Below are 26,672 nucleotides of genomic sequence, written 5' to 3' on the forward strand. Positions count from 1 at the left end.
CCCTTTTCCAGTGGAAGCCCACTTCAAGCACAAACCCTAGCACGAGACGGTCCTGGAGGCCTGAGGACTCCGGACTCACCAGACGTGGCAGGCGAGGCGGTGGCGGCGGCCGGCGGAAGGAGGGACCCGGCAGCCCCCGACGTGGCCAGGTGGGGCCTGAGCTTTAGCCGCTAGGACCTGTTTCTTTGGAACACCACTGGGAGCCGGCCCGGCCCGACCCCGCCATGCCGCTGCCCCCGGTGTGACGCCCACGGCCCCCCACTCGCCTCCCCGCCCGCCAGACCACCTCCTCTGAGGCCCCCCCAGCTGCCGCCACCCACCTCCGCGGGACCCCACCCCTGACCAGGAGGCCGGGCTGCGGGGACAGAGGACCCGCCTGCATGCCCCCAACCCCGCCGTGTCCCCTCACCCCCCCCCCCCCCACCCTCCACCAACAAGTATTTATTGAACATCCGCTGTCAGTTGTGGGGTCCCGGGGGCTGGCGTGGCAGACAGGGCCTGGCTCCCTCAGCAAGCCGACCCGCGTGTCCGTGGGGGTCCCGGGGGTCAGAGGCCCCGACAGCTGGAGCCCCCTGGGCCTGGGCCACAGGGCTGGCTGCACCCACCCCCGCCCCCAGCCTGGGCACTTCCCACGCCGGCTCCGGACTCAGCGCTGACATGACCCGCCCTCCGCCTGCCCTCACGGTCTTCGAACACTTGGAGGATGGAGGCCCGGGTCGCCGCCCGGACCCCAGCGTGCCGCTCGCCGGTGGTTACCGCCACCGTGCCTCTCCCCGGGTGCCCTGGGGGGATGGGGGCCATCTGTGAGAACATACTTGGGGGAGGAGGTGAGGGAGGGAAGGAACCCTGTGTGGTGGAGAACTTGGGGGCAGGATGCGCTTGGGGGTCCCGTCTCCCCAGGAAATCAGTGTGTAGTTGAGGGCATCACCTGCTGGGTCATCTGGGCGGCGTCCTGTGTGGCTGAGATGTGCTCCCAGGGGAGCCCTGGTCCAGCTGCTGGGACCAGGAGAGGGGCCCTGAGCCAGGGTGTACCCCCCACGTCACATCTTGGAATAAAGTGGGGGCTCTGGGCCCCCAGGAGGACCTGCCAGGAAAGGAACAACCCCCAGGAGAGGGGCACGCAAGGGCCTCGGCCCGGCTGTGGGTGACACCCAAGGGATGAGGGAAGGCACCCTTCCTCCGAGCCCCCATCATCATCTCCCCTCACATCTGAGCGAGCTCCCACAGCTCAGACCCATTGTGCACCTGGATTCTGAGCAGGGACTGCAGGGTAAAAGGAGGAGCACAAGGCCCCCCTCCCCCGACAGTGGGGGCCCAGCTAAGGCTGCCAGGTCCCAGGGGTCCCCAAGATGGCTGGGCCGGGGGTGAGAACAGCCGCGGGCTCACCCAGGGCCATGGCCCCTTTCTCCCCTAAACCCTTCCTACCCCAGGCGGTACCTCCTAGCCCAGGCGAGGCTGCGGGGTCACCCTTTCCCTGAGAACCCAGGTCCACTGTCTTCCAGATGAGGCAGAAGGACTCGCCCTGGGCCAGAAGCGAAGGCCCGGGCTCCCCTAGACCTTCCTGACCACGCAGAGCCACCCAGCCTCGGGCCCTGGGAGCTCGGGCGCCTGCTCGGCGCCAGCGTGAGGTCCGTGCACTTGTGTCTGAGCGTGTGCACACCCACATGCTCTACCCAGAAAACTCCAGAGAGAAACGACAAAATACCCTGAACAGCTGCACGACCGGCGGGAAGAATTTCTCGGACGAGGCAGGACCCCTATGGTCCACACCAGGCCCGCCCCTCCTGCTGGCAGGGCCCCCGCCCTGGTCCTCAGGCCCGAGGCTGGCGCAGGCTCGGGCAGCCCCTGCACAGAGGTGGGGGAGTCGCAGAGACACAGGCCGGCCGCCTGCGACAACAGCACGACGTGTCCCACTCACAGCGCTGAGACCACAGGGCGCCCCCAGCCCCACAGGCTGCTTGCGGAGCCCGTGAGGCCTCACCTGTCCGCAGGTTGGGCTTCCACAGGTTGAAATAAAACACCGTATATTTACATCTAACATCGCGACGCTCTCAACACTGTCTACTTGCCGCCGCCCACCGAGGACACACTCCGGACAGAACTGGAAAACACTGATCACGGTGCCCACGCCCCTCACGGGGCTCCCTGGCCACTGCTCACAGCCCCAGCCCCGCGGCCCAGCCCACGACCAGCCCCAGGAGCTCACTCAGAAAGGACCAGTGCTGCCAAGCCCAGTATAAAGGATTTATTTAAACTCAACATGAACACCAACCTTCCTTTAAATTCCATTTTTACAGTAAATAAAATTGTGTATTCCGTTCCTTCCCATGCATGATCACTGGGTATTAATCTACAACTCTTATAATTGTGAAAAAATAAAAGTGTTTCCCATTTTGTAACTAACTAACTATCCTGGGGCATCTGACACACATCAGCGCGAAGGGACAGATCTGCTCGTTCCTGGGCTGATCGTTTGGTTAAAACCTAGAACGTCAGGTCAAAGGAATCAATCACCCGGAGACAATAAGTACTGCCCCACGACGGTGGATGGTCCTGCAGCCTCCCAGACGAGACGCCATTCCGAATGGCTGGGCGCTCGGCCGCAGCTCCTGGGGTGTGGCATGGAGCGGCCGCCCAGGCGCTCCCCAGGACACGTGCCAGGCCACCCCCGCCCCACCTGAGGGGCACGGCACCCCCGCTGCGTGCGACAGGGCCCTCCTGTGCAAGACCGAGCCCTCCCCAAGCAAACCAGACACAAGGGCTGGGAGAGGAGGCGCGGCAGGGCCTGTGCTTTATTGGGGTCATCTCAAGGTACACGGCGGCCCGGCCGGCACGGCCCCGGCAGCCCCAGAACACCCAACGTGCGGCCCCTCGGCCTCGGCTGGAGCCGGGGGGCCCGGGTCTGGACCCGCATCGGGAGCCGCACCCGCCGCGGTCCAGGCCGAGTCCGTGCAGGTCCGCGGGCGTCAGTCGAGCTCGATGGGGCTGCTGTCGTCCTGACTGTCCTCGCCCTCCTGCTCCGAGGAGCCCATGAGGCTGCTCAGAAGGTTCCCTGGAAGGAGGCGCGCGGCGCTGTCAGGGCCACGGCCGCCCCTCGCCCGCCGCCCGGCCCCCGGACGCCGCCTCCTCCCGTGGCGCCGTGACCGGGGCCTGGCAAGGCAACAGCAGCCCAACCCCGGCGCCCCATCCGGGGATCTCGCCACAGAAACGTGTCTGCTGCGCCCGGAGACGCAGGGATTCTGCTGGGGCCGCGAGGGGAGAAGACCCAGGTGCCCGTCGAGGGGACACTGCACGGCCGCCAGGACGGGCCCGGGAGGATCACGGGTGGCCGAGCGGCAGGTAACTCGCTCACATGTTAACTCGCAAGTGACCCAGAAGTCAGATGTTACAGTTCCGAAGGCTACACATAACAACGTTAACTGCTGTGGGCCTTGTCAAGATGGACACTCCTTTTTACCGAATTTTTATCCAAAGAACTATCATGTCAATAGAAAAGCCAAGTTTAAAAAGTGCCCTAAACCAACTCGCAAAGGGGAACAACAAACAAAGGGCAAGCAGTGCCCTCAGGGTAAAACCCTCCTCGCGCTGCAGTGAACTCGGCCCAGTCACCGCACCTGGCGCCGCTGCGGTTGGAAGTTCTGTGGGGAGACGCAGAGAGTCAGACGGGAACGCAGTAGCTGACAGTCACGGCAGCCCGAGACTGAACATGCTAAAATGTCACCACGACTGTGGACGGACAGGCGCTGCAGATGCCCGAGGTGTGGGCAGGAAAGGACACAGCCACCGAGACGAGTGGCCGTGACACGAGAGCCTGGAGAAGGGAAGTGGCCCCCCACACCTTCCACTAAAACTCCAGACAGACCCAGTTTACAGGTAAAAAGTCCAACTTGCATTTAAGGGGAAACAGCTTTTAAAATAATCTGGGAGACAGGAAGACCTTTGCACGGAGCACAGTTTGACGATGGCCACGGAAACGACAGACGCTCATTCCACCCCCACCCCCCACCCCCCACCCCCCCACACAGAGAGCCCCATGAGGCAGGGCCACAAGCAACAGCACAGCGGAGCAGCGTGACCAAGCGCCGAGGGGCTGCCCCCCCGGTCCTGCCACTGCAGGCCGTCTGATGTCTGCAAAGTTCCCACCAGGAGGAAGCTAAGGAAACCTAGCACTGCCTGGCCTGCCAAGTCACCATGGGACAGCGGCAGGGCTGGGTACGAGCCTGCCATCTGGACTCTGTGAGACAAGCTTTACCTATTCAAAAATAAAACTTAGAACACTAAGGAGGGCAATACCCACTTTTAAGTGCAGGACTACACTGGTCCCCACCCTGCTGGAGGGCAGGAGGCCGATTAGGACTCAAGTGGTCTCGGAGCCCCGAGGCTGCATCAGAAGAACGGGCAGGACACGGGGAGGTGGCCTGGCCCTGAGAGGCAGGGCCAGCGATCTGGCCACCAGCACCTACCAAGACTGAAGCACAAAGAAATACATACTCTGAATAGACTCTAATGAGGAAGGAGACTGTGTAATCTCTCCCAACAAAGAAAAACCCTGAACCTCACGGCTTCACTGGGGAAGCTACTGAATTAGTACCACCCATCCTTCCAATACCAAACCCAGACAAGACACTATGAGGAAAGAAGACTAAAGACCAATATCCCTTATGAACACTGATGCAAAAATCCTCAACAAAATACTAGCAGACCGAATTCAGCAGCATAGTGAAAGAATCAGACACCAAGACCAAGTGGGATCTGTTCCTGGAATGCAAAGATGGCTCAACATGTGAAAATCAATCAACATGATACACCACAATAGAGTGAAGGAAAAAAACCCAATGATCATCTCAAATGATGCACAAAATGCATTTGACAAATTCAACACTTTCATAAAAACACTCACCAAGAAAGAACACAAGGAAACCCTCTCACATGATGATGTAATACAAGGCACATACAAAAAACCCACAGCAGACGTCACACTCGACGGCGACAGACTCAAAGCTCTTCCTCTGAGATCAGGAACAAGGCAAGGACGCTGCTCCCACCACTTCTGTTCCACGTGGTACACGTGACCCCTGGACAACACGGGTTTGCACGTACGGGCCCACGTATCGTGCATGTGTTTCTGTATGCATACTGAAGTACTACCTGGTCCGCAGTTGGTTGAATCCACAGATACGATGGGCCAACTGTAAGTTAATACACCAATTTTCAACCGTGCAGGGGACCAGCACCCCTAACCTCCACGTTGTTCAAGGGTCAGCTGAACCTCAAGTTCTAGCCAGAGCAATTAGGCAAGAAAAAGAAATAAAAGAATTCCAAGTTGAAAAAGAGTAGTAAAATTATCTGCTTGCAAGTGATATGATTTTACTTGTAAAAATTTCTGAAGAGTCTACAAAATAACTTATTTACAGAAACAATTCCATTTACAATAGCATCAAAAAGAATAAAATATTAGTAATTAGCTTAACCAAAGAGGTGAAAAGTTGTACAATCAAAACTATAAAAAATTCCTGAAAGAAATTAAAGACGTAAATAAGTGCAAACATCCCATGTTCCTAGACCAAAAGACTTAATATTGTTAAAATGTCATACTACCCAAAGCAATCTACAGATTGAATGAAATCTCAAATCCCCAAAACATTTTTTTGCAGAAACAGAAAAACCCATCCTAAAATTCATATCGAATCTCAGGGGACTCAAATAGCCAAGACAATCTTGAAAAAGAACAAAGCTGGAAGTCTCACACTTTCTCATTTCAAAATTTACTACAAAGCTATAGTCATCAAAAGAGTGTGGTCCTGGCATAGAGACAGATATCGACCAATGGAATACAGAACCCAGAAATGAATCCTCGCATATGTGGTCAGATGATTTTTGACAAGGGTTCTGTGCCCACTTGATGGGGAAAGGACAGTCTTTTCAACAACTGGTGCTGGGAAAACTGGAAATCCACATGCCAAAGAATGAAGCTGGACCCTTATATAAGTAAAACACCACATAAAAAAACCACCTCAAAATGGATCAAGAACCTAAATGGAAGACCTAAAATAATAAAACTCTTAGAAGAAACCACAGGGCAAAAGTTTTGTGACACTGGATTTGGAAATGACACCAAAGGCAGAAGCAACAAAAGGAAAATAGACAAATTAGACTTCATGAAAAGTAAAATATTTTGTGCATCAAAAGACACTCCAGGGAGTAAAAAGGCAACAAGGGAGGGAAGGGTGAACAGGTGGAACACAGAGAATTTTTTAGGGCACCACAACGACTCTGCACAATACTGTAATGGCGGATACACGTCCTCACACCTTTGTCCAAACCCACAGAACGTAAACACCAAAAACGAACCCTAATTAATGTATCAATGCGTTGGACTTTGGGTGATAATGACACGTCAATGCAGGTTCACCCATGATAAATGTACCACCTGCTGGGGATGCTGATGATGGGGAGGCTGCACCTGTGGCGGGGAAGGGGCATTTATGCGAAATCTCTGTACCGTCCTCTGAATTTTGCTGTGAATCTATAACTGCTTTAAAAAAATAAAGTCTTAAAAAAATAAATAAAAAAGGCAACCCACAGAATGGGAGAAAATATTTGCAAATCATATATCTGGGAGGGAATTAATACCCAGTGTAGAGTACTTGTAAAACAACCAACATGATTCAAAAATAAGCAAATGACACGAACAGGCACACACACAAATGGCCAATAAGCACGTGAAAGACACGCAACGTGCTTAGTCACTAGGGAAATGCAAATCAGGACAATCAAAACAGAGACACCACCTCAGACCCATTAATAAGATGACTACTGTCAAAAAGACCAGAAAACAGCAACTGTTGGCAAAAACGTGGAGGAACTGGGACCCCTGTGCCCTGCTGTGGGAGCAGCTGCTGTGGGAAAACAGTGTGGCGTTTCCTCAAAAAATTAAATGGATCCAACAATTCTGCTTCTGGGTGTCCCAGAAGAACTGAAAGCAAGGCCTTAAGGAGATAACTTGCACACCCACATTCACAGCAGCCACAGGTGGAAGAACCCAGGTGTCCACTGAAGACGCAGTCTTATCCACACGATGGAACATGAATCAGCCTTAAAAAGGAAGGAAATCCTGGCACCTGCTACAACAGGGTTGAACCTGACAGTGACATAAGCCGGCACAGGAGGACACTGTGTGATGCCACTTATGTGAGGTCCCTGGAGGTTCACAGAGACAGAAAGTAGGGGGTGGGGACTGGGAGCCAGTGTTTAATGGGGGCAGAGTCTCAGTTTGGGAAGACGGAAAGTTCCGGAGATCCGCTGCACAACAGCGTGCATGTAGTTCACACAACTGTCCTGCGTACTTAAACACGGTTAAGGTGGGGAATTGCACGTAATGTGTATTTTACCACAAAAAAAAGAAATCTGGCTTCGATTCTGTGGCCAACGGAGAGGGACCCCAGGGGACGATTATTCATCGGGGGCCCTACGAGCTCTGCTTGGGGAACACGCAGGGGGAAACAGCCGGGAGCCCGCAACCCTCCTGCTGGCACCGGGCCCCGCTCCAGGCCCCTGCCTGCTCCGCTCCCCCGGCCGGCACACCACGCTCTGGGCCTCACCCACAAGCCCCCACTATGAGCCCCCGACCCACGGGTCCCTCACCTAGCAAGCCTCCGTAGGAAGACGTCTGCTTGGGCGGCACGCCGAAGAACAGCTGTCCTATCCTGTCGAGGTACTGGAAGAGGCACAGGCGTGGTCGCGGAGGGCGCTGAGCCCGAGGCTGCATGCGGACCCCGCGCAGTTTCTCTCCCCCTCCCCCTCCAGCAGCTGCCCGGAGTCGCCGGCTTCAGCCCGCCCCCCGCCGCTCACCTCGTTGTACATGGGGTCCCGCCGGAGGGATGGCTGGTACTGCTCACACAGCACCGTGAACACCGTCAGCTTCCCCCTGGAACAGGACAGAGCGCAGCATAGCCGATGCCCACGCAAGACCGAGGACGTGAACAGAAACCACACGCCTCTACACACCCACACCCACACGCACACGCACGCTCACCCACACATCTCTGCGTGCCTCCACGTACACGCCTACGCCCCTCCGCACAAGCACACGCCTCACCCACACGCCTCTACACACCCACACCCACACGCACGCTCACCCACACACCTCTGCGTGCCTCCACGTACACGTCTACGCCCCTCCGCACAAGCACGTGCACACGCCTCACCCACACGCCTCTACACACTCACACCCACACGCACGCTCACCCGCACATCTCTGCGTGCCTCCACGTACACGCCTACGCCCCTCCGCACAAGCACGTGCACACGCCTCACCCACACGCCTCGACACACCCACACGCACACGCACGCTCACCCATCGACGGCCAGCAGCAGAAACCAGATGAAGTTGAGCAGGGGCTGCACGAAGGGAGGGCCGCTCTCAATGGACGGATGTTTCCGTGTGTACGTCGTGAACACCACTGACGCGCTGCTTTTGTTTTTTAAACAGAGAAACCTGGAAATAACATCCCAGTGAGTGGGCACACCTGACCGGAGGAGGAGGAAACAGGTTTCTACAAGCGCCTGCCCAGAGGGCCCTGTGCCCCTGTGTAACACACCGAGGGCACCAGCCAGGCCCCTCGCGTGGACCAGCCACCCCAGGGAGTCCCAAGGTTTACGGCCAGGGAGAACTAACTTGAGAAGGTGACATGTTCAAGGTCAGCAGATCCAGGAGACGGCGGGGCTCCCTGAACCTGTCCCACACCTGTCTGCCCCTGCCCGCGAGAGCACGGTGGCCCAGAGGCTGCCCCGGCTCCTGTTTCCGCCCCGTGGAGGGCGTGTCCACGGCTGGACTTTACTGTGGTGCACGCCCTCGACAAAGACGGATGGACGAGAAAGGGCTCACGCCAGAGGAAACATTGGCACCACATGCCAAACCCAGGGCCAGCGAGTTCTGGATTTTAAACAGGTTTCGTTTTCAAAGTCACAGATTTAGCAACAAGTGGTGACTTGTGGGAGCTCGGAAGCTCCCCGTCCACCCCAACTCATGGGACACACCCCATCCCAAGGCCCGGCCACCAGATCCAAGTGCTTTTCTGGGAGGGAGTAATCTCATCGACAAACACATGGTGGGACAAACACATGGTCCACTGGGAAGGGAGGTCAGGCCCCAGGTCACCAAACGTGTGCTCTCGGCTGTGTGACCCCCACAGGGTGCTCACGCCTCTGGCGATGCTGCTGTGTTTCAAAATAAATTGTCAGAAGAAAACAAAAGAGGAGGAGGCCCAACTGGGACAGAGGGGCAGAGACACAGAGCTGAGGCGGGGAGCGGGCGGGCGATACCCCCTCACTGCGTCTGGATGCACAAAACACCTGGGAAGGCAAACGGCCTCTGAACAAAGGCTGTGATGCACGCGTACTTCACATCCCAGGAGGCTGAAGGTTTGGTGAATGTATGTGCCCTAAAAAAAACAGTTTCACAACACGAACCACCGCCCCCAAACGTGATACATAATGGGGAAAATAGAAAATCAGTGGCAACAAAACGCTCATTTAAAGCACAGGAAGTACTTCTACCGCCAATGGAAACGTCACAAGTCGGCCTAGGGGAGCTGAGGGGCATGTCTGGGGTGCCCGGCGGTCAGCAGCAGGGTCACACTGGGGGACGTGAGCTGCATGTGGGACGCTGAGTGACTGCAGGCCTGTCCTCACGCGAGGCTCAACCAGAGGCCAGCCCTGGACCCCAGGAGGCCACGGACGCAAGGGCCGGACAGCAAGCGGGTACGTACTGGAGGACAGCCTGGGCCACGAACATGTCCACCTCGCTGCGGAAGCCCCGGGCCGTGGAGTACTCCACCAGCATGTCGGCGCAGCCCTCGCCGTCGCTGGAGTGCAGGAAGTGGTACCGGGACTCGCAGTAGTTCTGTTCTGCGGAGGCAGGCAAGGAGGCCGCTGTGAGTGCCCCCTCCTCCCCCCGCCCCGCAGGCAGGGAGGACGGCGGTCCCACGTCATCGCCGCACTGACGTCCACCCGGGCTGTGTCCCCACTCGAGTCGGGGTCACCTGGGAGCCGGTCAGGAAGGCGGCGTCCCGCCAGTGAGGCGTGTGCACGGCGGAGCCCGGCGGCCCTCTGGGCCCCGAGTCCGCCGTTCTGACGAGGAGCCAGGACAGGGCTGGATGCCGGCTCTCCAGGCACGGTGCTTCCTCTGCTACTCCGCTGTTGGCAGCCTTTGACTCTAAACCGGCTACTGAGCTCTACGTGGGTTCTGATGGTCTGTTTTCTTAAAAAGCGACCAAACTCCCAACCTCCCCAGTTTCACCTGGACACACACACCCCCTTCTCCCCCGTGGATCCACCTTCCACGTCGATGGCTCTCGCCCAGAGCGACTCGACCCCTCCTCCAGACACAGGGAAAGGTCTGGAGCCGGTGTCAGCCGTCACAGCTGGGGGGCTTCTGGCACCTAGTTGGGGAGCCCAGGGATGACGCCCGGAGTCAGCGGTGCTAAGGCAGAGACCCAGCTCCAGGGCAGCCCCCCAGTTCCCACTCACACGCCGCACTGGCTCCCTCTCCTTCAGGACAGAGGGCACGCCTCCCGGGCTAGGCCTTCTCCCACCTTCCACCAGCACTCTCCTCCCGCCTGGGCACCCCCAGATCACCGCTGCCCCCCAGCATAGGCTCCCAGCGCTGCAGGGCGACCTCGGGGAAGAGCCCGCTCTGCGTGGCTGCGTTTTGTTGGTCTCCTCTCCCTCCAACCCCAAGAGCGACCTTTTGGTTTTAGAGCCTCCACGTGAGAAGAGAAATCCGGCAGGTCACCAGGCACCCTCAAGCCCCAGAGAGGCGCCCGCGCGAGACCCCAGCGGAGCGGGGACACCGAGAGCAGGCAGGTCTCCCACGGCGCCCTGCACAGCACGGCGGGCCCCGGGCCACACCCCACGCCTGCCCGGAGGCCGCCCACCGCCGGGGCCCTGCAGACACCCCTCACAGCACGGCCTCCCACGGCGCGGGGGCCCGCTGGCCTCACTCGCCATCTGTGCCTGACGCGACCCCTTAAGATGCTTGGGTCTTGAGGTTCAAACATTTAATGTTAAATATACGAGCGCTTAACAGCGCTCGACCCCAGCGAGGCCTCTGAGCAGGCGCCACACGCCCTGCTTCGCGCCAGGCGCCCGTCCCGCTAACACAGGTCCCGCGGACACGGGCCCCCTCCAGCTCTGCCTGGCACCCTGGCACACAGGCTGCGTGAGGCGGGTGTGAATCGAGGTACTGATGCTGCAGGCGGCCCGCCCGGCCGACGAGGCAGTGCGGAGGGCGGCTGTTGGCTGAACGGATCCGCCGACAGAGCCCCAGCACGAGCGTCCAGAGGTCTAGACGACGGAGCGTCTAGACCTTCCAAATTCCCACAGCCCCAGACACGCGCGGTCCCAAGGCACCTGCCCAAGGTCGCCGTCCCTCCGCCTGCCCCCGCCCAGGTGACACCCGTGAGGACGAGACACAGAGCCGACCTGGCCGGCGGGGCCCAGACCCCTCGGCCACCACGCGGCTGAGCTGCACGCACGGCCGCCACGCGAGGCCCCAGGCGGCACAGCCCCCTCACACCCGCCCAGGAGCGACTCAGGCCGCTCCCCTTCCTATGCCTGAGCCCGGGACACGACCCCCTCGCGTGGACCGAGAAGCCCCCGCAAACGCTCACTTAGAAGACAAGAGAAGTGCTGGCAGAGCGCCGGCGGGGGAAGGACGTCCTGGAAGGAGGCCCCAGCGCGGGGGAGCGGGTGGCCCGCGGGGGACCGGAAGCTCCAGACAAGAGAACGCGCCGCCCACCCGAGCGCAGCAGGTGTTCACACTCAGCCAGACGCGGAGGCCGTGAGACTCAGAGGGCCGCCACCCCCCAACCCCCGTCAGCAGCGCAGATGATTTTAATTGATCCGAACAGACCCCGCCAGCAGCGGCCCCGAGAGCATCAGGAGGGCCGCCTGTTCCCTGGCCCACCTGCCCGCAGGAGCCCCTGCCCAGCCACGGGCTCACGGCCTACCTTTCCACAGCGTGAGGGCCAGCAGCTGGTGGAGCCGGGGGTGGCCCAGCTTCCCGGACCCCCCACTGGACCACTTCAGGGCTCGAGACACAAATGCCACTCGCTCCGGGGAGTTGGGATCCATCAGACTGAACAGCTTGGCCAGACTTTCTGCAAACGACACCCACACAAGCCTGACCCAGAGGAACCCGTGGCTGCTTCTGATCTGTATCGTGCGTCTCACAGAAGTTAATTAAAAACAACTGTTTCACGTTGAAAGAAAGCGGAGAAGCGGCAGGCACAGCGGTGGGGTCCTGGGGCCACCCTGACCGTCCTCACCGTGATGCCTCCCCACAGCTGAGCCTGCGTCGGGGAGCAGAAGGGAGGGGGGCTGCCCCAGCGGGGATCCGCGCGTGCCTTTCTGTCCGGGCAGCTCGCAGAAGGGCTCGCCCAACGGGGCAGGGGCTCCAGACCACGTGGCACCCACCGTGTGCCAGGGAGGCTGGGTGCGTTTGGGGGGGGGGGGCGGGGGAACGGTACGATGATGTGGCAACGGCACGCGTGTCCACTCTGTCTCACCCAGCAGCTCATCGACCACCTCGGCCTCCGCCTTCTCCAGCGACTCCAGGACCAGCATGGACAAATCAGCCGCACTGTTTTGCTATAAAACGTACAAAAGGACTGTCAGTGGGAAGCGAGGCTCTGGCCCATTTTCAGAAGACGGTGAGGCTGGGCAGTGGCTCTGGTTTCCAGTTAGAAACCGGCGACCGACTGCACCTAAGAGGTGGTTCTGAGCACCAAGGCCACTAGCCCTCAGGCCCCACACCAGTGCTGGGACACGGGGACGCTCGGCCCAGGCTCCCCACCAGGCCTCTCCCTGGACGCCCCATGCCAACCCTGGCCCCGGGCAGACGGCTCACCTGGCCGTGGCTGAAGAACAGCAGGGCTCCTGAGCACATGAGCTCGCGGGCCTCAGCGTGCTTGCTCTGGGCCATGTACCTGCACAGAGAGAAGGGCAGGGCCGGCCAGGTCCGGGATCTCACAGGCTGCCGAAGCACGGCCACCCAGACTCACAGGGGTGGTTTCGGAGATCAGATCCCAAAGATTTGGCATCCGAGTAGGAAGCGAGCACCCGCCCTACATACTCCTCCGCTGAGAACAGAGCGGAGCTGGGCTTCGGGTCCCGAGGGCTCCTCCCGGAGCTGCCCCCGACCCCCGTCTGTCAGGCTTGGCGCTGGGCGCCCATGGCCCAGCCCTTCCGCCCACAAGGCGCCCCGGGACAGCAGCAGCGCCGTCTGATGACAGGGTGCCAGGCACTCTCTCCGCCCAAACGGGCCAGGAGCCGGAAGCAGAGCCTCCCTGCAGCTGGGCAGGGGTCTCAGCAGAGGGACCAGCGAGGGGCCGGGGCCACTTCCAGCTTCAAGCACAGGCCTGGCTGTGGTGAGGGGCAGCGAGAACCGGGCGAGGGCCACGTGTTGGGGCCGAGGGCCTGCCGGGCTGCCCCCTCTGCTGCCCCCTCCACCCCGACCACTTTCCACCTGGAACGTTTCTCACCAGGGACGGAAGCTGGGAAAAGCCGGCTTCCCGAACTGCAGACGGACGAGAGCCTGACAGGCAACTCGGCACACACGGGACAGAAAGGATGCTCCGTCCACGACCAGTGAGACAGACGTTCAGGGGGGCAGGGCCAGGCCCGAGCTGAGCGCAGGACACCGAGCCCACTGGCTGCACGTTCCTCTCAGGGAGGATCAGGAAGGAAACCCGCCCAGCCGGTCAGACCTGCGTCCCGGCCCAGACAAGCGGAGTCAGAGACGCCGCCCGCAGGTGCGCCGGAGACGGAGACAGAGACGGAGACGGAGATGGAGACGGGGGAGCCCCGCTGCCCTCTGGCTCGCGGGCCGAGGCTCAGGCCGGGACCGACCACAGAAAAGGGCTTTTCTGCACCAGCCTCGTCCCGGTCAGCACCCGGGGGGGGACCAGGAGGAGAATCCCGCACCCCGAGGAGCAGACCGGGGCACCTGTGGGTCGTGGGCACGGAACGGGGGCTTCTGGAAAAATGAGCCCTCGCGCCGCCACCGGCACAGACGTCCGGACGGTGGGCACGCCTCCTAAGGGACAGTCATGCAGCCCGGCTCGGCTCTGGGGACACGACAGGGCTCCGGACTCTCCTTCCCGAGGCACAGCAAGAGATGAATGCCTAGAGAGTTGGGGAGGGAGCAGAGCCCCGAGAGGCAGACAGGCTGGATTCCTGGGGCGGCGGCTCCCAGTGACCGTAGCCGCGCAGCCCGGGGCAGCCCTGCCCCGCAGGAGGGGGCCTGGAGCTGCCCGCCGTGGGTCCAGGAACGCTGGAGACCCTGCAGCAGTGACAGGCACCCTGAAAGCCCGACGTGCTCGCTGGGCACCGCAGAGCCCTGGGAAGGGCGGACATGGCTTCCAGGTGCCCGAGCCGGAGGGGACGGGGTGCCACCGAGGCCTGGGGGCTCAGAGCACCGCCACCCCTCCCCCACCGCAGCCCCCCCGCCCCGCGCTGCGTCCGTGCAATCGTTCATTTCGCTTTTTTTTTTAAAAGCAGAGCATAGACACAAGCGTTAACACTAACGACGCAGACGCAGTGTCCACCTCACGCCCTCTCCCGGGCGCTCCATCCTACCCCCAGGTGGTTGAGAACACAGGTTTGAAGTTCCTCTTTCAAAATATTTCTTCATTTAAGACACAAAACATCCACAATCGACACTCATCTCAGGAAGGCCCCTGGGCAGCGAGGCCCCTTTCACAGTTAAATCCCGGCGGGGGCAGAGGCCCCTCCAGGCCACGGGCCACCCTACAGAGCAGTCGCCAAAGTACCAATAACCCATCAGGCCTGGAAAACGGACCCTCTCCCGTCCCAGCAGAGAGAAGGCTGAAGAGACAAGGGAGCGCCCACGGCACCCGCACCTGCACCCGCACCTTCGAGGAGACGGAGCTCGGCCTCTCTCAGAACCACTGGCTCCTGCCCCGGCTGCAGCACACACGCCCCCCATAAGTCCAACCTCCCGGGCTGCCCAGTTCCTCCTCCCCCTCCTCAAACTGCTGGGGGACACAGTGTAAGTGAATTAAAATAGCATAGACTGGTGAACTCATCCCACAGGTGAGTGGGTAAACTGTAGGCCACCCATACAATGGAACACCACTCAACAATAAAAATTAACTAATGATACACATAAAGGCGAATCTTGAGATGATCATGCTGAGGGAATTCAAAAAGCCAAATAAAAAAAGAACATACTATACGATTCTACTTACATAAAATTCCAGAAAATGCAAACCCATCTACCATGACAGAGAGATCAGTGGGTGCCTGGGGGCAAGCAGTGAAAAATTCACTGTAAAGGCAGATGAGAAAGCTTTCGGGGATGATGGGTATTTTCAGTACCTTGATTGGTGATAATTTCTTGGGTGTGTACATATGTCAAAACCTATAAAGTTTTACATTTTATATAAACACTTAAAAGCGCTTATTTATAGAAAGACATAAAAAGAGCAAAGCTGACTTCTCAGGGCCCCCGTGCAGAGCTCTAAACCAGGGCTGCAATCGCAGGTCCGAACGTGGACGGTACCCAGCAGAGACAGGGACAACTCCAGGCCTTTTCAGCTGGGCCCCCGGACGGCCACAACTGCTACCGCGCCTGAGTCCACCGCATCCCCCACGGAGGCCCACCGGAGACCACTTACTTCTCAGGAGCTCTGAAGAGGTGTAGGAACCCCTAAAAGATCAAAGAGGAAGCCAAGGCTCAGAGAAGAGATTCAACAAGTTGTCCTGGATCACAGGTCACAGAGCAGAGGGAGAATGCGAACCCAGGTCAAGGCCGGGCTGGTGGACAGCCTGCATCTGCCCCCACGTCAGCACAAAGCACACTCTGGGCACAGGGACTGGCCTCTTCAAAGCTAATCAACAATCACGTTCCTGGTACAGCAGCAACTGCAGAACTGGCTCAAAACAAGGAACGCCGTGTTTATCTTTGGGAAGATCCAGTTTTGCTGACTAGTCACTGGGGCAAATACTTATATAAAAGTCCCCAAGAAAAGCAAGCACCAGGACAAATCTTGAGCGCTACGAAAGCTCCCCATCACACAGATCTGACTGGCTAAGCCGCCAGGCCGAACGCTCGACGTTACAGACCTTAAAGCCTACTCACATCTTTAGCTCATCCCGTGAAGAACAACCAACTCACCCCTACCTGGTCCGCTGGCGACAGAGCTCAAACTCGGTCTGGGACACGAAGCGTTACGTCTAAACCCAACTACAACCAAAGCAGAAAGTACTGCCAGAGTTCCCAGAATATTGATTCAACTTACTATTTAAAGAAAAAATTTAAATCTAGGCCTAAATGGTGTAACGCAGGCATGACTGCCTTTAGATATCATAGCAAAATATTTGCTGTTCTGCAGCAGTTTAGAACGAAAAAGCATTCCACAGAACAGATTAAATCCTCTAAAACTATCTTTAAATGCTAACGAATGTCTCAAATGCTTTCTGGCAAGAAACCTGAAGGCTAACAGAACGTGTGTAATATACAGGAATGCCTTACACATGTAAGAACAACTAAAAAACTACAGCAGTAGCTGCATGACAGCAGAAACGGTGTGATACACTGCAGTCCAAAAGAAAACTGAGCTAGGTTTAAGAAAACCTAAATTCCTAAGGCCACACTAAAAAAAGACATTTTATTTAATCCAATATATTCAAGCATCACTTCAACGTGCGCTCAAGAGTTGAAGGTTCCTAACTAATTACCTGACATTTTCTTTGCTTTAAGTCTTTGAAGGCCGTGTGTTTACCCTCACCGCCCAGGCCGTTAGGGACTCTCGCATTTCAGAAGCTCAACTGCCGCACGTGGCCAGCGGGCAGCGCAGGTACAACAAAAATACCGGCTTTATGGGAACAGCTGGCTTAGTAACAAGACACTCGGGTGAACGAGGGCTACACAACAAGACGAGAAATATGTTTACAGCCTCGCGACGGGACTCCCAGAGGCAGGAAAACCGTGGAACTCGGAGCTGGGGCTTCAAACCCAAAGGCGCTCGGGTCGGGGCGGGGGAGGGGGAGGGTGATCTGGGCCGGGGACTGGGGTCCGGAGTCTGCGTCCGGGGTTCGGGTCTGGGTACGGAGTCTGGGGTCTCGGCCAGGGCTTTGGGTCTGGGTCCGGAGTCTGGGGCGGGTCAGGGGTCTGGGGCGGGATCCGGAGTCTGGGCCGGGTCTGGGGTCTTGATCAGGGGTCTGCGTTGGGTCTGGGGTCTCGACCAGGGGCTTGGGTCGGAGTCCAGAATCTGGGCCGGGTCTGGGGTCTCGGTCTGCGTCGGCTTCCAGAGTCCGGGCTGGGTCTGGGGTCTCGGTCTGCGTCTTGAGTCCAGAGTCTGGGCGGAGTCTGGGGTCTCGGTCACGGTTCTGGGTCGGGGTCCCGGGTCTCGCTCCCGGGCCGCAGCCCTCCCCCGGCCACCGCACGGCCCTTGCTCCCACCGCCCAGGCGACGGGCAGCGGCGCGGGCCAATGGGGGCGCGGGGCGGCGCGGCGCGGCCAATGGGAGGCGGCCGGGCGGAAAGCCTTGGAAGGCGGCGGCCGCGGCGCAGTGGCTACCTGAAGAAGAGGGTCCGGTACATCTGGTGCGCCTCATAATAGTCGCCCTTCTCGACGCTGGCACGCAGCTTGCCCTCCACGCGCTGGACGCCGCCGCGGTTGCGGGCGCCGTTCCGGGCGCTCTCCTCGGCCATCGCAGCCGCCATTGGGCCGGCGCTCCGCGCAGGGCTGACGCTGTCGCAGGCGCGGTCGGCGGCGCCTCTCGGCTTCCGTCCCGGCGGCCGCCCGAAGCCCTCTACGGTGGCTCACGAGGAGCCGCGGGCGGTGCGCGGGCGTCCACGTGACCGCGGGGCGGGCCTGCGCAGCCTGGGGAGGGCGGGCACACGACCAAAGGGAGGGACTCCGGAGAGTGACGGCGCGGCCTGCGGACGACGACCGCGGGGGCGCGGCTGAGGGCGGCACGTGAGCCCGCGGGGCGGAGCTGACGCGACAATGGCGGGCAGGCGGCGGGGAGAATGCAGCTCTGGCGCGGGGAGGGTGGTCTTTGCTGTAACTGAGGCCGCTGAGGTATTTAGACTTTCCAATAAATACTTTCCGGGTATGCCGGCGGCTCGGGGTCCCGGGGCAGCTTTCCCACTCGGGCGCTCGGGATCGGCGCTCGCCCCGACGCCCGAGACCCAAACACGCCGCTCTTCTCTCGTAAGTGGTTCGTGTGGAAGCGCGGAGACACGCCCGCGAGCGGGGCGCGCACGGCGGGGACGCACGCGGCCTCGAGTCCGGCGGCCCGACAACGCGGGCCGGATGCGCTCCCGGCCCAGAGGGGTCCTGGGAGGGGCCGCTCCACGCGCTGTGTTCCCCTCCCCGCCCGGGGCAGAGACAAAGCAGGTACAGAAAGGAACACACTGTTTATTATTCATCTGAAATATCACATGCATTTTTTTAAAAATTAAAACTCTTTATTTAAACGTTTCGATAGCATCTTACCAATTTGGTGGCAGCGAAAGAAGCTCTACCAATGACAAATATTTTGAAAAGCATTTACAAAAATACATTGCACAAAGTCCTATCTCTCATCTTTAAAAATAAATATTCAAAATATTTCCACCCCATCTCCCAAATTTAGTTTTATATAGGAAATTTTGATTTATATATGTATCCTTTAATATATGAAACATCTGTATACGTTTTACCCAACTGCATAGGCATTAGTTTCAATTCTAACAAGAGTGAAAAAAATGCTAGTTTATGTAGTTTTTGTATATCTGAGGACTGTTGTGCAATATACATAAAACTCTTCAGAAAACCAGTCAGCACCATCATTTTATCTTTTTCTGAAAATACAACATTTATGGTACACCAAAAGACTGTCTTAACCCAATAAAACTTAAATAATTTTTAAGGTAAAACATCTGTAACACTTTAAGTGCCTTGCAGATATCTCATTTATAAAGTCTGCTCAGTAAAATAGTCTAAATATTAAATACTAATTATAACCAAAGCAAGTCTCACAGGAATTGAGAAAGAATGGCCAACAGCTGTAATAAAAGGCAAATCCCAACCAGAGCCAGTACAAAGTGCTGCTGTAAGAAAACCTAATCACCAAATGTCCTGGTTTCATGAATTTGCCACAATCATGGACAATCTCCTTTAATAACCATCAGTGGAATAAAAGCATAAGCCTCTGAAAGACTTAAAGCATGTTAGTGTTTGCTTTTCCAGAAAAATTCAAAACAAAACCTGAACATATCCAAAAGATTGGATTTCTTGGTTCCTATTCATAGTGTGAAGTAAAACTGCAGGGAAAATCCGATGGGATGAGCCCAGTGGAGACCTGAGAACTCTATTTACATGTCTGTGTAGATCCAGACCATCCCCTTTCGAAGCAGACCCACTTCAACCTGCAAAGGGAAACTCTCCAGGGTTCCTGAACAGATGTTCACACGCCAAGACCTGACAGAAAATCGTTCTCAGAAGTGGGAGCAAACTAGGCAGGAGAACCCGTTTTCATTACTTCCCCACCTAGTGACTTGAAAGAACTACTGGTGCCGAATAGAGGAGAATCTCACCCTAAAGAAAGGGAGTTCAGAACTCTGAACTTTGGTGACACTGTTCTTCCCTGAAAGAAACGTGTGCTGGGTTGAACACATATCTGCCCCAGAAGGTCCTTTAAAAGGGCCAGTGAAGGCCGCTGTCAGGGCTTCAAAAACACTCCAAACCTTTTAACTTCCTTTGCTTTGTTCCTGATGTCAAGCAAATACAAAGAGTTTTATGTTCAAAAACAAATCCCCCAGGCCAAAAGTAAGTGTCTTTGTGAACCATACATTCAAATGAATTTCCACAGAGACCACCTGTAGCTAGCGGGTCTCTGAGCCCAAGCAGTCAACATGCAGTGTTTCCTGTGGACAGAACAGCAAGCTGGGCGTCAGCATTTATCGCTGCCACGCCCAAGTCCTGCTGGCAGTCAGTGCGTTTATTTCAGGGGTGACATTATTCTGCTCTCTGTATGCCCGCGTCCAGGAAGGATTCCAGTGTTCCAGGCTGTCCCAGTAATATATACAAAATGTACAAGAACCGTGAGTAGTCTCTTTACTTGATAGGCTCTCCATGAACTCTGAACCGGTAAAGACATGTGTATTCGGGATGGCCCCAGTTAGAAAAAATCCGAAGTTCCACTATTTGGAAAGCTCTTTCTGGTCTTTTCTGCAATTGAGGAGGGGGGAAAAAAAAAAAAATCACACTTATTTCATATTACTACCACCAAGCCCAATCAGTTCCCCAGGTAAGAGATTTGAGATTAAACAGCCAAGTTGGAGATTAAGCTTTTAACGTGAACTACATCATCTATCACAGGACACAAAGTTCAGGTGAAACTCTTGAGAACTCATCACCTGTGACACATTTATGCAGAACAAATTATATACTAAAAAGGCTCATTCAGGAACAAAAGCTAGGAAGCTCAGATCCACTTTCTCAGAAGTTGGCCCTCACACCCTGTGGGCACTTGTGTGAGTGTTGGCAAGTCCTGTGGACGCAGGCAGCAGTGAGAAGACCCGGGAGCCTGAAGCCTGTGTGAAGCGCAAGGATCCTTACCGGGGCAGGGAACATCTGCAGTGACTCCCCTTCTTGATCGTAGGTAAACTGTCCCAGGAGCTGCCCTTCTTCTTGATTCTCATTTTCTAATCCCTGAAACAAAACCATCTAGTCACCAAATAAAGGAAAAACGGTAGTGAGGTAACTGGGAGAGGGAAATTACTGTTCCATTAAAGTAAGGCCCTCTGTGTGCTGGGCATTTTATTAAGGGCTTCTCGCAGATCACAAAGCCCGTGAGGCAGGCATTATTCCTCCCGTTATACAGATCAGGAAAACTGAAGCTGGGAGAGGGCAAGCTAACAGGTAGCAGAACACACTCAACACCCGCATGGCCCACTGTAGCCCTCCATGCTCCCAGGCGGAAACCCAGGGGCACGTGATGAGCCTGGGGAAAGGAGAGCAGGTCAGCAGAGTGTGGGGCCCCAAGGAGGTCACTCACACAGCCAAGAAGAGAGGACGGGCGCCGGGGGGCTGGGGGACAGGAGACAGTGTTTAACAGGGACAGAGTCTCAGTTTGGGAAGATGACAAGCATTCTGGAGATGACAGTGGTGATGGCTGTACAACAGTGTGAATGTACTTGATGCCCCTGAACTGCATGCACACTTAAAAACGGTTAAGATGGTGAGTTTTATGTTCTGTGTATTTTCCCAATAAAAAAGTAACCAGTAGGAAGTACAGGTGACTAATTTGAATGTCTGTTTCATAAAGGGAAAGGACTTTCTAGGTACGAAAATGCCATGGAAGAAATTACAGGTAATGAGCAGGTGTAACTAAACACAAAATTAAGACCGACAGTGGGAAGTATATCTGTTAACAGAATAACACGATTAATATTTTTATATTAAAAAGCTCAAATATTCATAAGGAAACTAAGATACCGAAAGATAAATGAATAGAAACAAAACCAGAATCTACAAAAAAGGAAACATGCATGTGAAATACATAGAAATGTAGATTAAAATAAGATCTATCAAATTAGCAGAGATTTAGAAAAAAGAGGACTCAATTAGAAAGGGAACTACAAGATAAGGAACGCTTCTCATACTAACAATGCGTATGGTGCGATGAATCAAAGGCCCCCTTCGAACCCCTGAAACATAATGCCACCTGAGTGTCTAGCCTGAAGGATCACCAAAAAGCGAAGAGGCTTATCCTGAAACGTGGGGAGTTGAAATAGTCAACAACGGCGAACTGGGGGTGTGGACAACGGCACCCTGTGCTGCTCTTTAAAGAAGCGTGTGGAGATCACTTCACACCCTGTGGGTGAGCGGGGCAAGGGGTCCAGCGTGGGTGACGGGGGGTGAGTGATGCTCTAATGTATTCAGACAGATGCTGCTGCTGTCTGTACACCTGAAACTGGTACAGTAAAGTTCACTGCCATGGACAAGTACTTAACGGTCAATTTGTTTCTTTAAGGCAGGAAGTGAAATTTTATGAATGGTATTGTGTCAACTGCACTTCTTTTTCGGCACACGAGATCTTAGTTCCCCAACCAGGGATTGAACCTGTGCCCCCTGCAGTGGAAGCGCAGAGTCTTAACCACTGGATGGCCAGGGAAGTCCCTCAACTGCACTTCTTAAGGGAAAATACCAGTGTTAATGGTGACTTCTGTAGGTGCTGGGATTCTGGATGTTCTTTTCCCAACGTCCTCATTCTCTTCTGTACATTCAGCCTCACGGTGTTGTCAGAACAGACTTTACGGCCGAGCAGATGAGAGGCCAGTCCTCCCACAGCCGGGTTGTTGTCGTCGCCCGGCACCCCATCCTCCCTCCCTGGGGAAGCCCTGGAACGTCTCCCTCCACGTTTATTGGCTACTCAGAGGTCAGCGGGCAGAGGGGAGGACAGCGACAACGGTACTATTCTCAAGTCCCCAGCCTTCGCAGGGCTCGTCTCCAGGAGGTTCCCAGACGGGCTGAGGAGGGGCCGCCCCGGGACCGGGCGCACTCACGTAGACCGCGAAGTCCTTGGGGGCGCTGGTGATGTTCCCCGTGGGCGACAGAGTCTTTGGTATGTGCTCTAGGGTGAAGGTGGTCGGGTGGATCTTCATCGACAGCCTCACCACGAGGTACCCCTGGGAGCCCTTGAACGCCCAGCAGTTCCCTGGATAGATGTCAGGCTGGGGAAAAGGCAAACACTAAAACTCAATAGCTGAACAAGCTCTTAACCACTCGAAAAACAGGAGCAGTAAGAGAAAAAACTGGTTAATATTAGGGGCGGGGGGGAATATGGAATTTTTGCTGGTAAGAAATAGTCGTGAGCGAAATCAAAAGACGAAGTGAGGCAAGGCGTTTGTGACTTAATCCCAAAGGGCCACTGCGTGCAGCGTGAGGCGAGCGCTGAGTCAGCCAGAACCTTAAAGAGAAAGGGCGGCACACACATCTCAAAGACACACAACTCTAGGTGGTCCTCAGACAGGAAAAGATGCTCCGCCCTGCAGAACAACAAGAAATTACGAACTTAAATGACGTGGTGCCACCGTGTCTCATCTCACAGATTGCCAGTAACCCTGAACCAAACAAAATCCGCTGTGCACGCCGTGAGGACGCGCACTCTTGCACACCGACCCCGTCGCCAGGGGAAGCAGCGCTGGGCAAGAGCGCGCATCGGCGTATGCGGCCGCCCTCTGACTGACTGCAGAGCCACCTCCGGCCAAGCGCGTGGACACAGGCACAAGATGCAGAGGCGGCGCACACTCATCGTGAGGGCACTTTTAACAGCAACAGAGGAGCCACGAGCCCACGCCAGGGCTTGGTCAAGTCGGCAGAGCCGCGTGTCTTCAGAGGCCAGGACGACGGGGGCCCCCACTCCCCATTCATCCCGATGCCACGCGTGCGTCTCCTGCCCCTCCAAACACGCCGCTGCCCACCTGCGTGAGGGGCTCGGGCCCTTGGCACGGCCCTCCCGCCCGCAGAGGCTGCCGGGCTCCTCTGCGCCCTCTCAGACAGGCCTGGACCTGGGCCGCGGCGGAGGGGCTGGCCCTGGACCCTCCGCAGACCCTGGCTTCCCGCGAGCAGCCCCTCACCTACGACTCACAGTCCCTCAGTCCTGGCTCTCCCGTCCAGGGTGCCGTGCGGTTCTCCCGAGAGGATGTTCCCAGCAGGCCCGCCTCCACTTGCCCCTTCACATCCACCCAGCACCGAGGTACTGGCCGCTACCTAAGCTCCAGACCCAACCTGCAGCCCAGGGACAAGGCTGTGGGCCTGGGTGACCTGCTGCGGAACGTCGAGACTCCGGAGCCCTTCGAGCTCTGGGGCGGCCCTGCAGCTTGGGGCCAGGGGCGGCGGGGTCAGTCCAAGCAGCTCAGACGACAAAAGCCAAGCCGGGCAGCCCCCAAGGACAAGACGGCCACTAGGACGGGACTGGAGGACCCAAAACGTGAGGTTCACTGACCCTGACTTGATGCTCAACTCAACTCCCGACTCAGATCGGATTTGTGCTTTTTAAGTGAGAGACGGCTACCGCGTGGATGGTTCACACAGAGGGAGTTATTGGAACTTCCTTCCAAAACTGTCATTAACGTAAGGCAGCTCATTAGCGCCGAGGTCCGGTGAACGTCTCTGAGCGCTGGAGCTCTGTCCCTCAGTCCTGCGTGGGCACAGCCCGGGCGGTGAAGGCGCCCAGCGCCTCTGCAGACGGCACCGGAGGACAGGGCCCTACGGTCCCCTGAGCAGCCGTGGGTGCGACGTGCAGAGGGAGAGGGGCTCCTCCTGACGCCACCTGCGCGTCTCCACCCGTTCCACCTCCTGAAACACCGAGGAAGCGCAACACACGACCTCCTCGTGGAAGGCCCTCCAGCTCTGACGGTGAGCGACACCCTAGAGAAATGGGTGAAGCCAGACACAGGACAGGATAGGCGGCCTCGCCTGCACCAATCAAACACAAGCAGAACCAACAGGTGGCATCGGAAGTCACCTTTGAGGTGAGAGGGGGCACTAGGGGACCTAGAGGCGCTGGGACTGTGCTCCTGGGTCCACAGACGTGTCCGCCTGATGCAGACGCCGAGCTGGAGACCGAGGAGCCGCACGCTCCAGCTTACATGTCAGCAAGAAGCTAAACAAGCACACCCCTAAAACGGTCTCAGCCGGCATCATGACTGTGCCGGAGGCCTCGACACGCACACGATGATCCGGACACCTGCTCACCTGGATGGCCACGCGCGGGGACTGGGAGAAGTACCAGAGCGGGACGCCGAACAGGCTGATGAGTGCGGTCTTGGTCTCATACGTCTCAGAGCAGCGGGTACTCAAGATGCTCCCACCTACAGCAGAGTTGAAATGTGTCTCAGCATCTTATCCCACTGTTTCGGAAGCAATATCACTACCCACCTGTAGAGATTTATTTGAAATGTTCTAAAAATTCTCACGTTTCTAACTCATATAAAGAATCTTCTACTTGAAGATCAGCTCCATTCTTAATTTTACTTTTTCCAAATTCAGTGTCAACAGTTCACAACTGCTTTAGGACACACAGTCCCTACCGCCAACCAAAGGCTTAAAATACTGGGCTCCCCCACCCCCCCCCGCCACTCCAGGGACAGCGACTCTGAGTGAGCTTTTGCTCACGTTGTAGAACAAAGAGCAACGCATGCAACCAGGCACCAGCGTTACCTGTCAGGTTTCCAGAGGACCTACGTAATAGGCCAAAGTGATCAAATATTATGACGATTACCAATAGCTGGGGTAATATGAAGTTGCTAACAAGGACAGGGTTTCTATTTGGAAATAAACAGAAATGTCCTGGGGCTTCTTTGGTGGCACAGTGGTTAAGAATCCGCCTGCCAATGCAGGGGACATGGGGTCGAGCCCTGGTCCGGGAAGATCCCACATGCCACGGAGCAACTAAGCCCGTGCGCCACAACTACTGAGCCTGCGCTCTGGAGCCCGTGAGCCACAGCTACTGAGCCCGCGTGCCACAACTACTGAAGCCTGCGCGCCTAGAGCCCGTGCTCCGCAACAAGAGAAGCCACCGCAATGAGAAGCCCGCGCACTGCAACAGAGAGTAGCCCCCGCTCGCCACAACTAGAGAAAGCCCGCGTGCAGCAACAAAGACCCAATGCAGCCAAAAATAAATAAATTAAATAAATTAAAAAAAAAAAGAAATGTCCTGGAATTAGATAGTGGTGACTGTTGTACAACATAATAAATATACTAAAAGCCATGAAACTGCACACTTGAAAATGGTGAAGTTTGTTATGTGAATTATACCTCAATAATAATAACAAAAAGAGTGTTAAATAACAAAGTCCACTTTGCCCCTCAACAGGAAATAGGACAGACAGGATGCTGGTGCCAAAGCAGGCCAAAACAACTTGGTGTGGGAAGAAACATCAACTAAAATAAATTAAAAAGAAAAACAAATAAGTGAGTAATAAAACTAAAAAGTCCTGAGCAGTCTGTATTCTAAGAGCCAACAGTCCCTAACCTGGCTGCACATCACAACCCCTCAGAACACCTGCAAACGCAGCCGCAGGCCCTTTTTAGAGCTTCTCACCTGATAACGGGGGAAGGGATTGGATGGGATGGAATTTTAATCAAGAAAACAATGTGATTTTGACATAGCTGATCAGTAGGTCCAAACTTCTGAACCACTGAATTCTTTTTAAAATATCTTACTCCCATTCTAAAAAAGTGTCTTCTTAAATACGGTGACTCACTTTTTTCACTTAAAAAGAGCCAATATATGTTTTGTTCAGTAACAGAACATTCAGTTCAGCCTTGTCAGGATTATCAGAATTCTGAATTAATAACATACCAACCTGTGAGCACTCATTATGCCTCTAAGAAAAAATGACAACTACTGGTCCCACTGAACTGTTAAACCGTCATTTGATGTCTCTGAAAATGATTTCTTCAGAAATCACTGAATTTCAAAACACAAAACTAAAATCACTTAATATTCTAAATGAGTCATTCTAAACAAAATATACACAAAGAGCAGTCAGCAGCCTTACTGACTTGTGACGCTGGAAGAACTTGGTGGTATCCACCCAGAGCAGCAGCCTCCTGCCCCGTCTGTTCAGCCCCCGCGAGAGGGTGAG

The 26,672-nt window shown here is 56.2% G+C and overlaps 3 protein-coding genes across 10 annotated transcripts in view; 1 reads left to right on the plus strand and 2 right to left on the minus strand.

Moving 5' to 3' along the window:
- Positions 1–2,724, plus strand: part of ADAP1 (ArfGAP with dual PH domains 1) — a 78,502-nt gene extending 75,778 nt beyond the window's left edge. For both annotated transcript variants that reach the window (XM_068524434.1, XM_068524433.1), the window contains exon 11: positions 12–2,724. In XM_068524434.1, the coding sequence (XP_068380535.1) occupies positions 12–40 (29 nt within the window). In that variant the 3' untranslated portion in view covers positions 41–2,724. The remainder of the gene's footprint in view (positions 1–11) is intronic.
- A 38-nt stretch (positions 2,725–2,762) lies between these two features.
- Positions 2,763–17,840, minus strand: GET4 (guided entry of tail-anchored proteins factor 4). Its single transcript, XM_068524435.1, has 9 exons — positions 17,605–17,840; positions 12,911–12,989; positions 12,570–12,651; positions 12,012–12,161; positions 9,771–9,909; positions 8,357–8,497; positions 7,852–7,927; positions 7,645–7,717; positions 2,763–3,052 (listed from the first exon to the last, which is right to left on the minus strand). The coding sequence occupies exons 1-9, from the start codon at positions 17,748–17,750 to the stop codon at positions 2,967–2,969; spliced, it is 972 nt and encodes a 323-aa protein (XP_068380536.1). The 5' UTR covers positions 17,751–17,840; the 3' UTR covers positions 2,763–2,966.
- Positions 17,841–18,457: 617 nt separating this feature from the next.
- Positions 18,458–26,672, minus strand: part of SUN1 (Sad1 and UNC84 domain containing 1) — a 53,228-nt gene continuing 45,013 nt past the window's right edge. For 5 of the 7 annotated variants that reach the window (XM_068524869.1, XM_068524871.1, XM_068524870.1 and 2 more), the window contains 4 exons: positions 24,778–24,893; positions 22,584–22,751; positions 20,635–20,727; positions 18,459–20,244 (listed from right to left, as the gene is read on the minus strand). In XM_068524869.1, coding sequence (XP_068380970.1) covers positions 20,131–20,244; positions 20,635–20,727; positions 22,584–22,751; positions 24,778–24,893 — 491 coding nt within the window. In that variant the 3' untranslated portion in view covers positions 18,459–20,130. Of the gene's footprint in view, positions 20,245–20,634; positions 20,728–22,583; positions 22,752–24,777; positions 24,894–26,672 lie in introns of all 7 variants that reach the window. The other 2 variants (XM_068524868.1, XM_068524867.1) reach the window with 1 other exon arrangement.

The sequence above is a fragment of the Eschrichtius robustus genome, chromosome 16 (assembly GCF_028021215.1).
Source record: "Eschrichtius robustus isolate mEscRob2 chromosome 16, mEscRob2.pri, whole genome shotgun sequence".
NCBI lineage: Eukaryota > Metazoa > Chordata > Mammalia > Artiodactyla > Eschrichtiidae > Eschrichtius > Eschrichtius robustus.

What these genes read in the sequence shown, in the direction of transcription:
- GET4 (XM_068524435.1), bottom strand. Translation starts at nt 17,750, where the DNA reads ATGGCGGCTGCGATGGCCGAGGAGAGCGCCCGGAACGGCGCCCGCAAC. An exon ending in TGTTCTTCAGCCACGGCCAG is followed by an intron (nt 12,652 to 12,910) that starts GTGAGCCGTCTG and finishes TACGTTTTATAG; the next exon opens with CAAAACAGTGCGGCTGATTT. An exon ending in GGCCCTCACGCTGTGGAAAG is followed by an intron (nt 9,910 to 12,011) that starts GTAGGCCGTGAG and finishes CTGCCTCCGCAG; the next exon opens with AACAGAACTACTGCGAGTCC.